Here is a 14,832-nt window from a genome sequence, read left to right on the forward strand (position 1 = left end):
GGAGACCTGAATTTGACCCCTGGGTTGAGAAGATCACCTGAAAGAGGGCATGACAACTCACTCCAGTGTTCTTGCCTGGAGAACCCCCATGGACTATGAGGTTGCAAAGAGTCTGAGACGACTGAGTGACTTTCACTTTTCTTTCACTTAGTAACATTAAGTTTTATCCATGTCCTTTCATAACTTAATAGCTCATTTCTTTTTATCACTAAATAGTACTCTGTTGTATGGCTGTACTGAACTGAACTGAACTGAAGTCGCTCAGTCGTGTCCGACTCTTTGCAACCCCTATGGACTGTAGCCTACCAGGCTCCTCTGTCCATGGGATTTTCCAGCCAAGAGTACTGGAGTGGGTTGCCATTTCCAGTTTATTTATCCATTCACCTATTAAAAGACATCTTGATTATGTCCAAGTTTTGGCAGTTATGATTGAAGCTGCTATAAACATTCACGTGCATGTTGCTGACTTCAGTTGTGAACTCATTTGGGTAAATCCTTAGGAGCTCAATTGCTAGACTGTATAGCCAACCTATGTTCAGCTTTATAAGAAACTGCCGAATTGTCTTCTGAAGTGGCTGTACCATTTTGCATTCTCACCAGCAACGGATGAGTGTTTTTATTGTTCCACATCTTCTCCAACATCGATGTTTTGTTTTGAACTGGTGTGTCATGGTATCTCGTTGTTTTAATTTGCAATTTCCTAATGACATGGAGAAGGCAATGGCACCCCACTCCAGTACTCTTGCCTGGAAAATCCCATGGACGGAGGAGCCTGGTGGGCTGCAGTCCATGGGGTCGCTGGGAGTTGGACACGACTGAGCAACTTCACTTTCACTTTTCACTTTCATGCATTGGAGAAGGAAATGGCAACCCACTCCAGTGTTCTTGCCCGGAGAATCCCAGGGACGGGGGAGCCTGGTGGGCTGCCATCTCTGGGGTCGCACAGAGTCGGACACGACTGAAGCGACTTAGCAGCAGCAATGACATATGGTGTTGAGCATATCTTCATCTGTTCATTTGCCATTTGTGTGTCTCTTTAGTGAAGTGTCTCTTTAGTGAACTATCTCTTTAGATCTTTTGCTAATTCTGTAAAGTTTTTCTCTTATTTTTGAGTTTCAAGTGTTCTTTGTATATTTTGGATATAGGTCCTTAATCAAAACTATTTAATTTTCATACAAAGCAATTTGTTTTCTGACTCTGTCTTCTCTGTGTCTTTAATGCCTTTCTCCTGCCCCTTAAGTTATAGATATTCACTTGCATTTTATTTCAGTAATTTTATGATTTCATTTTGAGATGTTGTATCTGGAACTCTCAAATCTTTAGAAAGAGATGATTCATTTTCCCTCCATTTAAATCCACTTAGATATAATTGCTTTGCCTACTTTTGACAACCGTGCAATGGAAAACTGGGGACTCTTGATATTTGACGAGTCATTATTGTTGCTGCAACCAAATGATAAACTAACAGAAAAAAAGATCATGATCTCCTATATTGTCTCCCACGAAATCGGACATCAGGCATGTGGTAAAATGTTCTTTCTTATTTCACACAAGAATATTCTCCAGCTTCTGTACCAAAAGCAGCAAAAACTCCTCAAACTATACCATACACCAAATTTTAAAAAATAACTTGAAAAGTGGTCCAGTGAGTGAAAACAAGGAAGGATCTATGTAATCAGATCCTGGGTGGATTTGAACTTTTGGTGATAGATCATGGTGATAAGAAATCTCAGAACAGTAGCAGGTCGTATATTCAAAGAGTAATTGTGTGCCACAAAGTTCTCTTCAGGAAAAGTAAACCAAGCAGACCTGTGGTCATCTGCTTTTCATTCCATCTTAAAATAGAGACATTCAAAGGAGTCACTAGAAGATATCCCATTTCATCAGTAGATTGTCACAAACTTTTTTTTTTTTTTGCAAGAAGTTACAAGTTAAAGGGTTATAGTCAATATACTAGTATCACTGAGGTGACAGTCACCTAAACTGTGAAATTATCTTCTTGTTATATGGACCCCTAAGAAGTTTTGGAGAGGAGTGATTTCCTGTGATTAAATTATACCCTGTTACACAGTCAACACATATTTTCACAAGTCTTGATCATCACTCACAGTGTCATTTTTTATTATAGCCTAAGTGACACATTGTTTTGGAAAATAGGGTGCTAACTATTAGTACATCACAGCTATTATAAGAATTTGGTTAAAAACCAGGGTGTGGATTTGTTGGTTTTGGAAATTATTGTGTTTATCTTTCCTGATTCTATTCATCATCATTTGACACTTTCCTTCTGTTAAGCTCAAACAGAAAATAATTATAACTGGACCACTTTGCAGAAACGAATACTTGAGTGATTCTTGCATGGTGCAGATCAAATCATGTCCTTAAAACATAATCAACTGCTTACAGCAAAATTCTGATGTAGTCTGTTTAGAGTATGAGATGCTGTCATTCAGTAGGTGTTAAGTGAACATTCAGGCCTTCTACTTTGACTTAACTTTGGAGTAAAGTGGACAATTTAAGAAATGCTATTCTAGCTTACTTTATTTCTCAGCATCACAGTTTTAAAGCAAAAATTGCTTCCAGTCATTGGATGTGAAATTTTACAGAAAAAAATGAATGACTTCATGTTATTAATAAAACAACAACATGATTTTGGAGTCCTGTTTTCAAGTTTTATCACTGATAGCAAATTACATTTAATTTTGTCTTTGACCTTACATTTATTTAACATGTAATTACAATAAATATTACTTAAATTGAAGTTAAGATTGTTCTTTTTATCCCCAACTCCAAAAGTGGTTTGGAAACTTGGTTACCATGAATTGGTGGAATAATATCTGGCTCAATGAAGGTTTTGCATCTTATTTTGAATTTGGGATAATTAACCACTTCAATCCTAAACTCCCAATGGTAAGTATGTCTGTTAATTTATAATTTTTCTTCTAATTATAATACTAGTTAATTTTCATTGTTGAAAGTGTGTAAAATACAGAAAAATATAGAGATAATAAATTATCTGTAATATCAGAGATGCTCAATGTTGTCTTTTTGATTTGTTTTCTTTTGTCAGGCTTTTATTATTGTAAATATTCCTAGAAGAGAAAATTACACAGAAATGTGTAATGCCCTTTCTGCTTCATACTATATCAAGAGCTTTTCCACAGGTCATTAGATCATCCTTGAAAATAAGATTTTTAACGGTTTCCTAGTATTTTATCATATAACTTTATAAGATGTGTCTATATGAATGTGTGTGTGTGTATATATATATATATAAAATATTTTCCCTACTGTTAGATTTTAGGTTATTTTCATTAATTTCTACCTAGACTGAATTTTAAAGCACTTGCAATCAGTAATCTACAACTTTAATAATAAGTAATATGCTATGTTATATTACCCATAATGTAGCTGATATTGCATATGATACTCATAGCTGACATTGTATCTGTTATAGCTGATAATCTTTTGCTATGTTGAGTAAATAGTAACATGGAAAATTAATTTATGTGTATGCAAATCTGAATTGAAAGTTATATTCCAATATTTTATTTAGAGTAGTTAGGTAATGCTTTCAGAATGGCATGATAAAGCTAAATTGATTTAAGTGTTTAAATGTTTAGATTTAATATGATCTTTTGACACAGACCTCATTTCTTCACACCAAGTAAGGGTTTCTTTCTTCCTCTCTGTTCCTGCCTCCTGCCATCTCTCTGATGCTCAGAGCTGCTCTTTCTGCTGCTTTTTGCAGGTCTTTTTTTCCTCTCCCCTCCCAAGTGTTTCCAAGGCTCTACTTCTAGCCTCTTTTCTCCTCTCCATACCCTTGCTCATTAGAGTGTATTGACGTTTGACATGCTGATTTCCACTGGTCAGATCCTTACAGGCTAAATTTATTCACTTTGAAGGAGAATCTAAGATTGTTCTTTCTATTATTATGAAAGTGAAAGTCACTCATTCGTGTCCAACTCTTTGTGACCCCATAGACTATATAGCCTGCCAGGCTCCTCTGTCCATGGAATTCCCCACTCAAGAATACTGGAGTGGATTGCCATTTCCTTCTCCAGGGGATCTTCCCAAACCAGGGATCAAACCCGGGTCTCCCTCGTTGCAGGCAGATTCTTTACTGTCTGAGCCATCAGGGAAGCCCATTAATATATTGGCTGTAAATTTTTCCCTCTTTTATGAAAGGAAGAAGATAGTAAGTAGATGATATTTATCTTTTGTTTATTAAAAAGTTGGCAGAATAAAAAATTGACAGACCTCTGTTCACCACACAGAAACTTTAAAAAAAAACTTTTTTTTACCTATTTGTGAAATTGTAGCTTCTGAGGAGCACTGATGTAGCAGTCTTTTACTGCCCCAGTTCCATGCCACTTTGCAAGTTCAGTTCAGTCGCTCAGTCCCGTCCAACTCTTTGCGACCCCATGAACCACAGCACGCCAGGCCTCCCTGTCCACCAACAACTCCCAGAGTCCACTAAAACCCATGTCCATCGAGTCAGTGATTGCCATCCAACCATCTCATCTTCTGTCGTCCCTTTCTCCTCCTGCCCTCAATCTTTCCCAGCATTAGGGTCTTTCCAAATGAGTCAGTTCTTTGCATCAGGTGGCTAAAGTATTGGAGTTTCAGCCTCAACATCAGTCCTTCCAATGAACACCCAGGACTGATCTGCTTTAGGATGGACTGGTTGGATCTCCTTGCAGTCCAAGGGACTCTCAAGAGTCTTCTCCAACACCACAGTTCAAAAGCATCAATTCTTCAGCACTCAGACTTCTTTATAGTCCAATTCTCACATTCATACATGACCACTGGAAAAACCATAGCCTTGACTAGACAAATCTTTGTTGACGAAGTGATGTCTCTGCTTTTTTTTTTTTTTAATTTTATTTTATTTTTAAACTTTACATAATTGTATTAGTTTTGCCAAATATCAAAATGAATCTGCCACAGGTATACATGTGTTCCCCATCCTGAACCCCCCCTCCCTCCTCCCTCCCCATACCATCCCTCTGGGTCGTCCCAGTGCACTAGCCCCAAGCATCCAGTATGGTGCATCGAACCTGGACTGGCATCTCGTTTCATACATGATATTTTACATGTTTCAATGCCATTCTCCCAAATCTTCCCACCCTCTCCCTCTCCCATAGAGTCCATAAGACTGTTCTATACATCAGTGTCTCTTTTGCTGTCTCGTACACAGTCTGCTTTTTAATATGCTATCTAGGTTGGTCATAACTTTCCTTCCAAGGAGTAAGTGTCTTTTAATTTCATGGCTGCAATCACCATCTGCAGTGATTTTGGAGCCCCCAAAAATAAAGTCTGCCACTGTTTCCACTGTTTCCCCATCTATTTGCCATGAAGTGATGGGACCAGATGCCATGATCTTTGTTTTCTGAATGTTGAGCTTTAAGCCAACTTTTTCACTCTCCTCTTTCACTTTCATCAAGAGGCCCTTTAGTTTTTCTTCACTTTCTACCATAAGGGTGATGTCATCTGCATATCTGAGGTTATTGATATTTCTCCTAGCAATCTTGATTCCAGCTTGTGCTTCCTCCAGCCCAGAGTTTCTCATGATGTACCCTGCATATAAGTTAAATAAGCAGGGTGACAATATACAGCCTTGACGTACTCCTTTTCCTATTTGGACCCAGTCTGTTGTTCCATGTCCAGTTCTAACTGTTGCTTCCTGACCTGCATATAGGTTTCTCAAGAGGCAGGTCAGGTGGTCTGGTATTCCGTCTCTTTAAGAATTTTCCTCCTGCCCTTTGTGGACATCCTATAAAATGCCCACCATCACATAGTCCAGCCACTCTACAGTACCTCTGCTCTTCCTCCCCTGGGCTAGACATCATTATATAGATCTGCAGAATGAAGTACTGAAAGGTTAATTGACTTGGCCAAGGTCTTTTGCCTGGTTGAGGTGAAACTGTGATTACATTCCAGTGATCTGGGTCTAGGCTGAAGATGAGGATAATGATGATAATAAATATTAATAAATAACCAAAAATATTATTTAATACCATTCACTGAGCACTTGGGACTCAACTGCCTGGTGGAGTGAGTCTTATACATATATCATCTTAATCCATCTTCAAAATAATCCTATGAGTATAGTTATTTTCTATCTTCTATTGAGGAAACTGAGGGTATAAGTATTAGGTAAGTCATTCAAGATCTCACAGTTGTTAAAGGTCAGAGATGAGATTCAATCCGAGGTTTCTTTAGCTGCAAAGCCCGTGTCTTTAACCCTAGGGAGAAAACTCCTGGTCGTGTCCTCATTCTCAAGGGGCTTATAGTGTGTGTGAGCGTGTTCATTATGACTCTTTTCATATATGTAAACTATATATATATATATAGTAAGTCTTAGTCCTTCCATATATGCTACACCTACAAAATTGTTTATATCTCTTTTATAAAGTAGCATCTACACGTGGTTAGTGTTGTCTGTAACTATTTTGAAAGCATTTGGTTATACCCCAAATTACCTCTGTGCTGAGAGTCAATATGGAAAGACATTCCAGTCCTTAAAACAATTAGATTCAACTGTATGTCCTTTATAGACTATACTATAAATATCAATCAGTTACCTTTTAATGCAACAAAAATGGCTAAGATATTATCATTTCTGGGAAACATTGATGAAAACATGTTACCAATGTTTTTGAAGCTAAGATGGTAAGATTATCCTCTCATACCATTTAGTTTTATTTCTTTTTATCATTGGTTCTTAATCACTGTTTTCTGAGTGTACATTTCTCAATCACTTGTAGAGCTGAGTGAACCATAACCCTTGCCAGAAGAGTATCGGATCTTGGAGCTTGAAAAAATTGCCATGAGCTTTGTTTTTGAAAAGCTTAAGGCTTTGTTTCAATGGTCTTTAAGAAGTCAGAACTTTAGCTTCCTTTGAATCAGTTGTTAGATTGAAATTGAGTAAAGAGCATCACAGAAACATGCAGAAACAGATTTCCATTTTTTCTAATTCTGGTCTAAGTTCAGCTGAAAGTTATTAACATACAGGATGAATGGGTCATGATCAAGCATTCAGAACATTCCAATTGGTTTCTTGACCCGTGAAGCTCCAGCTCTAACATTGCTCAATTCAGTTCAGTCGCTCAGTCATGTCCGACTCTTTGCGACCCCATGAATCGCAGCACACCAGGCCTCCCTGTCCATCACCAACTCCCAGAGTTCACCCAGACCCACGTCCATCGAGTCAGTGATGCCATCTAGCCATCTCATCCTCTGTCGTCCCCTTCTCCTCCTGCCCCCAATCCCTCCCAGCATCAGAGTCTTTTCCAATGAGTCAACTCGTCACATGAGGTGGCCAAAGTACTAGAGTTTCAGCTTTAGCATCATTCACTCCAAAGAAATCCCAGGGCTGATCTCCTTCAGAATGGACTGCTTGGATCTCCTTGCAGTCCAAGTGACTCTCAAGAGTCTTCTCCAACACCCCAGTTCAAAAGCATCAATTCTTCAGCGTTCAGCCTTCTTCACAGTCCAACTCTCACATCCATACATGACCACAGGAAAAACCATAGCCTTGACTAGATGAACCTTTGTTGGCAAAGTAATGTCTCTGCTTTTGAATATGCTATCTAGGTTGGTCATAACTTTCCTTCCAAGGAGTAAGCGTCTTTTACTTTCAGGGCTGCAGTCACCATCTGCAGTAATTTTGGAACCCAAAAAAATAAAGTCTGACACTGTTTCTCCATCTATTTCCCATGAAGTGATGAGACCAGATGCCATGATCTTCTTTTTCTGAATGTTGAGCTTTAAGCCAACTTTTTTACTCTCCTCTTTCACTTTCATCAAGAGGCTTTTTAGTTCCTCTTCACTTTCTGCCATAAGGGTGGTGTCATCTGCATATCTGAGGTTAATTGATATTTCTCCTGGCAATCTTGATTCCAGCTTGTGCTTCTTCCAGTCCAGCGTTTCTCATAATGTACTCTGCATATAAGTTAAATAAGCAGGGTGACAATATACAGCCTTGACGTACTCCTTTTCCTATTTGGAACCAGTCTGTTGTTCCATGTCCACATTGCTACTCGCTGGCTTTTCTGCATCCCTCTTCTGACTGGTCTAAGGGAGCAGCAGATCTCTTGGAGGGAAAGGGCACGTAGGGTCCTTGCAACCAGTCAGGTCTCGCTGTGTTTTTATGATCACTGTCAGCTGAGGCAAGTAGTTGAACACTTCTGAGCTTTCATTCCTCATCTGTAAGAAAAAGTTTCACGCAGTCATTCAATAGATTGAGTATTTAGTGGGTACTGTTGTGACAGCCATCATTTACTAAGCATTCGTTATGTGCTTAGAGTGTATTATGTACAATATCTGATTCACTCTTTTGAAGAACTAATGATGATGATGATGATATAATTACAGTAGTGGTTAACCCTTATTGAGCATATTCTATTTGCCAGTCTCAGTGCTAAAAATTCTATATAAATTAATTTAGACCTGATAATAATCCAGTGAGGACAGTGTTCACCCCATTTTTAGAGGTGAAACTGAATTTCCAGAGTGATGAAGTTAGTTGCCTTTTATGAGTCACACAATCCCTAGGAGGCTGCAGTGGGATTCAGACCCAAGTAGGTCAACTCCAGACCCTATGCTTTCAACTTCAGTGATGTTCCATACAAATTTCATAATAAATACTGTTACATTTCTTAGGATAATCATAGATGTGATAGAAATAGGTTTGTCCTCTGGGATCTCACAGTTTGCATGAAGAAAGAAATGGAGAGTGTACAGACTCACTTTATCCAATCATTATCTGCAGTAGCTAGATAATGTTTTTTAAAAAGCTGATATTGCTTTTTACATAGAGTTTCCCTTCCACAAGACCAGAACAGACTGGGACGAGCATCACCTTGTGGAAGGCCCAGAGTAGAAAAACCCGAGGAATGTTGAGTAAGAGATGTTCGCCTCACTTATCACAGTTATCTTGTGTGATTGGGAAGAAACGAAGAAGATTATGTAAACCTTATGCCAGGCAGGCGCAAGAGAGAAAGACAATCCATTCTGAAAGAAAAATATGGAAAAGGTTATGTGTACGAAAGTATTCGTTAATACATTGTCTATAACAGGAAAAAAAAAAAAAAAAACTGGAAACAACTTAAATGCCTACCCAGTAGGCAAATGATTAAGTCAGTTATAGTCCATCAACCTGAAGGGGTATTATGCAGCTGTGCATTTGTTTATTTTAGTGTTTTGCTTTTGCAAAAGTTGTATCTTCCCTGTGAGAATCATGATTAAGTTTGGGGTTATTTCTTTCCAATTTATATTTGTTTCATTTATAATACAGCAGCCATTATTAGGAATAGTTATGAAGATAAGATAGCAAAATTTCTAAATGAATGTGATAATAAGTAAATGAACAAGACAAAAAGTTTTTACAACTGTAAGAATGAATAAATAGGGGGAAAGATTAGAAAGAGCTGGATTAACAGCATTCTAATGGGAGTTATTGCAGGGTGTGTACTTACGGGTGTTTTTTATTTTTATTATTTTCTTCATTCTGTTTATATGAACACAGGGATCGACAGTGCACACTCTCAAGAACTCTTAGGTGTTAAAATAATAAAACCTATACTTAACGAGTAAGGTGGGACTTTATGCAGGTGTCTCCTCTAAATCTTTGCTACTCAAAGTGTGGTTCTTGAGCTATATACCAACATCAGCATCACCTGGTCATTTAGTACAGACCCCAGACTTCCCTGGTGGTCCAGTGGTTAAGTCTCCACGCTTCCACTGGATGGGGCATGAGTCTCCATCCCTAGTCGGGGGAACTTAAGATCCTGCATGTCTCAAGGTGTTGCCAAAAAAAAAAAAGCCCAACCCCAGCACGGACCAACTGAATTAGAATACAATTTGACAAGATCCCCAGGGGATCCTTATGGACAGTAAAGTTTGACATGCGTTTCTCTAAATGACAGGCTTTCTTCTTTTGAGAAAAGCTCAGTTTGATGATAACGTAACCAAAGTATTCATAAATCTAAACATAATATGCTAACTAAAGAGGGTTGGTTGAAACATTGGCAGATAGCAGTGGAGCAGAGTTTGAAAGCTCATCTGACACTGTTGAGGGGTGAGGGAGTCAACTTGGGACCACAGAGAGAGTGCCCTGGGAGCTGGGACTCCCGTGGTTTTCAGGTGCTCGCCAGGATATGCCTCGGCTTCCCCTGCAACGTCTCCATGGCCCTTTCTTTGGCTCTGTCTTTGCATGCACCTCTTAACTCTTCTTTGGTTTTCCTTCAGAAAGAAATGGCCCTGGTCATGTGTCTAAGAGAGATCCAATCTTTTGGAGAGTTCTACACCTTATTAAAATATAAATAACTGCCAGTTTCTCTGGTGGCTCAGAAGGTAAACAATCTGCCTACAGTGCAGGAAACTGGGGTTTGATCCCTGGATAGCAAAGATCCCCTGGGGAAGGGAATGGCTACTCATTCCAGTGTCCTTGCCTGGAGAATTCCATGGACAGAGGAACCTAGTGGGCTGAAGTTCCATGGGGTTGCAAAGAGTCAGACATGACAGAGCGACTAACACTTTTACAGTAAAAAAAATTCCTAATGCATGAGCTATAAATTACTGTATCCAGTTTATAGATTTATTTTGATTTATTTTTAATAACTAATATTACTACATCATCATCACTGTGAATTTGTAAATTTGGCATTGCTTTTGGTTTACAAATGTCCATGTAAGAGACCGATACATTTTAAGGGATTACTAAAGAATGCTCAAACTACCGCACAATTGCACTCGTCTCACATGCTAGTAAAGTAATGCTCAAAATTCTCCAAGCCAGGCTTCAGCAATACGTGAACCGTGAACTTCCTAATGTTCAAGCTGGTTTTAGAAAAGGCAGAGGAACCAAAGATCAAATTGCCAACATCTGCTGGATCATAGAAAAAGCAAGAGAATTCCAGAAAAACATCTATTTCTGCTTTATTGACTATGCCAAAGCCTTTGATTGTGTGGATCATAATAAACTGTGGAAAATTCTGAAAGAGATGGGAATACCAGACCACCTGACCTGCCTCTTGAGAAATCTGTATGCAGGTCAGGAAGCAACAGTTCGAACTGGACATGGAACAACAGAGTGGTTCCAAATAGGTAAAGGAGTACGTCAAGGCTATGTATTGTCACCCTGCTTATTTAACTTATATGCAGAGTACATCATGAGAAACGCTGGACTGGAAGAAACACAAGCTGGAATCAAGATTACTGGGAGAAATATCAATCACCTCAGATATGCAGATGACACCACCCTTATGGCAGAAAGTGAAGAGGAACTCAAAAGCCTCTTGATGAAAGTGAAAGAGGAGAGTGAAAAAGTTGGCTTAAAGCTCAACATTCAGAAAATGAAGATCATGGCATCCGGTCCCATCACTTTATGGGAAATAGATGGGGAAACAGTGTCAGACTTTATTTTTTGGGCTCCACAATCACTGCAGATGGTGACTGCAGCCATGAAATTAAAAGATGCTTACTCCTTGGAAGGAAAATTTTCACCAACCTAGATAGCATATTCAAAAGCAGAGATATGACTTTGCCAACAAAGGTCCGTCTAGTCAAGGCTATGGTTTTTCCTGTGGTCATGTATGGATGTGAGAGTTGGACTGTGAAGAAGGCTGAACGCCGAAGAATTGATGCTTTTGAACTGTGGTGTTTGAGAAGACTCTTGAGAGTCCCTTGGACTGCAAGGAGATCCAACCAGTCCATTCTGAAGGAGATCAGCCCTGGGATTTCTTTGGAAGGAATGATGCTAAAGCTGAAAGTCCAGTACTTTGGCCACCTCATGCGAAGAGTTGACTCATTGGAAAAGACTCTGATGCTGGGAGGGATTTGGGGGCAGGAGGAGAAGGGAACAACAGAGGATGAGATGGCTAGATGGCATCACTGACTCAATGGATGTGAGTCTGAGTGAACTCCGGGAGTTGGTGATGGACAGGCAGGTCTGGCGTGCTGCGATTCATGGGGTCGAGAAGAGTCGGACACGACTGAGCGACTGAACTGAACTGAATAAAGTTACCAATAAAACTGTAGAGGATTAGAACCACCTAGAGATGCTGTTCCCTGGAGGACCTGTCTGGGTGGTCAGGGACCTCCTTACGTAAGGAATGTGTTGGGTTGGCTAAGAAGTTTGTTCCATCTTATGGAAAAATCAAACTTCTTGGCCAACCCAGTAGATGGCTGTCTTGGAAACCACATTAACTTTTTTAATTGATTTTTTAAATTGAAATAAAAAAGGAAACCAAGTGGGAAGGAAAGTTTCACAAGAGTTTAGTTATTCAAGGACTCCTGACTTATTTGGCACATTGTAGCCCAAAGAGCACTTCTCAATTATTGATTTCTTCCGCTCTTCAATGATAGTTTTTCTGAAAATATTTTAGGAACATTGAACTTCCTGTTTCTGTGATGTCTCAGAAGTTAGTGTGTCTCAATGTTTTCCTTTTAGAATGAGATCTTCTTTTCTAACATTTTACATGGTGTGCTCAGAGAAGATCACGCCCTAGTGTCTAGAGCCGTCTCCATGAAGGTGGAAAGTTTCACAGAAACCAATGAAATAGATGAGCTCTTTGACTTAATTACTTACAACAAGGTAAAACAGTTTCACGTTTATATTTGTGCTGCACTCTTGCAGAAAGCTACATAAAATGGATTCTTTGGGTTCTAGACTAATGTGCTACTACACAATTTTGGTACAAAGACCTTAATATTATTCAGTAGATGGATTTCAGAAAACGTGGTTAAATCAGTTCTTATCTAGTAAATGTTAATCTGTAATAGGTGGTCAATGCCATCTACCTTTTTTAATATAGACAGACAGCTGGATACTTTTAAGGTGAACTCTTCTGCCTGGTGGAAATTTGTTCTTGTGTTACTGAAAGAAAAGTACACACCATAAAAGCTGTGAGTTAAGTTTTATTCAGGAACCTCACAGAGGACTATAGCCCAGGAGACAGCCTCTCAGAGTATTCTGAGAAACTGTTCCAAAGAGATAAGGGAGGAGCCAGAATATAGCTGAAGGCTTGGTTTTGTTTTGTTCCTGGGAAAAACACCCAGTCAGGTATAAAAAGACTACTGCTAGTCACAAGGAACAGACATCTCAAATGAATACTTTTCCTGCTTTTCTGTGTATGGAAGGATGCAAGAATCTGAGGCCATTGAAAATTTTCTTTAGATATGTATCTGAACTATCTTTGGATTAGCATATTCAAAACAAAGAATGCTTCCTAGTTTTCTCCATCCTGAATCCCCCCTGCCTGCCCCCTACACCCACCGTGGGACATTGTCAGTAGGCAACCACAGGGGCTAATTGCTGATCCTTGTGGAACTGGAATGACAGGCAACATTTATTTATTTATACTTGTTGTGTGAGTATCTCAATTTAAAAAGTTTTCTGTACCCTGAATTCTTATACGTAGGGCATTTTCTCATCTTTTATCTATTAATTAGTGACAGTTTATTTTATTAGCACATTTTGGGTTAACCCAGACATTCAACTGAGGTATACAATGCAATGAGGAGCACAGCCCAAAATCTTGCGTACCAAAATGGAATGTGTCAGTATTTAGATACTGAATTCTGTTCAAATGATGGACAACTTCTTATGTCTTAGGGAGCGTCTCTGGCCCGGATGCTTTCTAGTTTCTTGAATGAGAAAATATTTATCAGCGCACTTAAGGTGAGTTTACAAAATTGTTGTTACCTAAAGACGGTAAACATGAATTGCTTTGGCAGGTTATTCATCTTAACCTTACCTTTTCTATTTTAACAGTCATATTTGGAGACGTTTTCTTACTCAAATGCTGAGCAAGATGATCTATGGAGACATTTCCAAATGGTAATTCTCTCACTCTCTGCGATGTGCTTGCTGTGTTGTGCTGTAAGATCGTGAGGCCATGTGTGTGTGCTGATGCCACAGGAAAACCCCCTTCCCTTGTCTGCGACACTCCTTTAAGTCAGAGGTTACTTCTGTAGTCTTCACCACTGTATTCCCAGGCTTCCCTGGTGGCTCAGATGGCAAAGAATCTGCTTGCAGTGCAGGAGACCTGGGTTCAATTTCTGGGTTGGGAAGGTCCTAGGGAAGGTCCCCTGGAGAAGGGAATGGCAATCCACTCTAGTATTCTTACCTGGAAGATCCCATGGGTGGAGGAGCCTGGTGGGCTATAGTCCACAGCATTTTGAACACAACTGAGCGACTGCTCACACACACACCATGTTTCCAGTGCCCAGAATAGAGCCTGCATATATTAGATCCATAAAAATTGTGTTCAGTGATTGAATGAATGAGTGAAAGGATGAACTAAGGAACCACTCATATATACAGAGATGAACAGAATTAAATTTGGTGCAGAAATTCCCCACTGGGTTTTACTATATAAATGAGAAATACAATCACTACGTATTGATAGTTTCTTTTAGGAGTTGGCTACCTCAAAAGATTTGGATGGTAAATAACCGCTTTTGTGATGTTTTTTTTAAAACAGGCCATAGATGACCAGAGTAAAATTCTTTTGCCAGCAACAGTAAAAAGCATCATGGACAGTTGGACACACCAGAGTGGTTTTCCAGTTATCACCTTAAATGTATCCACGGGTGTCATGAAACAGGAGCCATTTTATCTTGGAAAGGTTAAAAATCAGACTCTTCTAACCCACAAGTAGGTAGATTTGCTCCTGTCTTCACCTTCCTTGGGGTTGAGCTCTGATCAAAAGGAAACCAGCCTATGGATGAGGAAGCATTACTCCCACTGGGTGCACACCCTTCCATGAGATGACCTGGGGATGGTGATGCAGTGCTCCATGCCGGATGCTACTGTGGGCTAGG

At 39.4% G+C, this 14,832-nt stretch overlaps 1 protein-coding gene across 3 annotated transcripts in view; it reads left to right on the top strand.

Annotated features, from left to right (window-relative positions):
* LVRN (laeverin) overlaps positions 1-14,832 on the top strand; it is a 79,098-nt gene that overhangs the window by 36,209 nt on the left and 28,057 nt on the right. For 2 of the 3 annotated variants that reach the window (XM_015472978.3, NM_001206325.2), the window contains exons 5-10: positions 1,364-1,518; positions 2,797-2,910; positions 12,458-12,601; positions 13,622-13,687; positions 13,781-13,846; positions 14,493-14,665. In XM_015472978.3, the coding sequence (XP_015328464.1) occupies positions 1,364-1,518; positions 2,797-2,910; positions 12,458-12,601; positions 13,622-13,687; positions 13,781-13,846; positions 14,493-14,665 (718 nt within the window). The remainder of the gene's footprint in view (positions 1-1,363; positions 1,519-2,796; positions 2,911-12,457; positions 12,602-13,621; positions 13,688-13,780; positions 13,847-14,492; positions 14,666-14,832) is intronic. The other variant, XM_010808815.4, reaches the window with a different exon arrangement.

This window comes from Bos taurus, chromosome 10 (genome assembly GCF_002263795.3).
Source record: "Bos taurus isolate L1 Dominette 01449 registration number 42190680 breed Hereford chromosome 10, ARS-UCD2.0, whole genome shotgun sequence".
NCBI lineage: Eukaryota > Metazoa > Chordata > Mammalia > Artiodactyla > Bovidae > Bos > Bos taurus.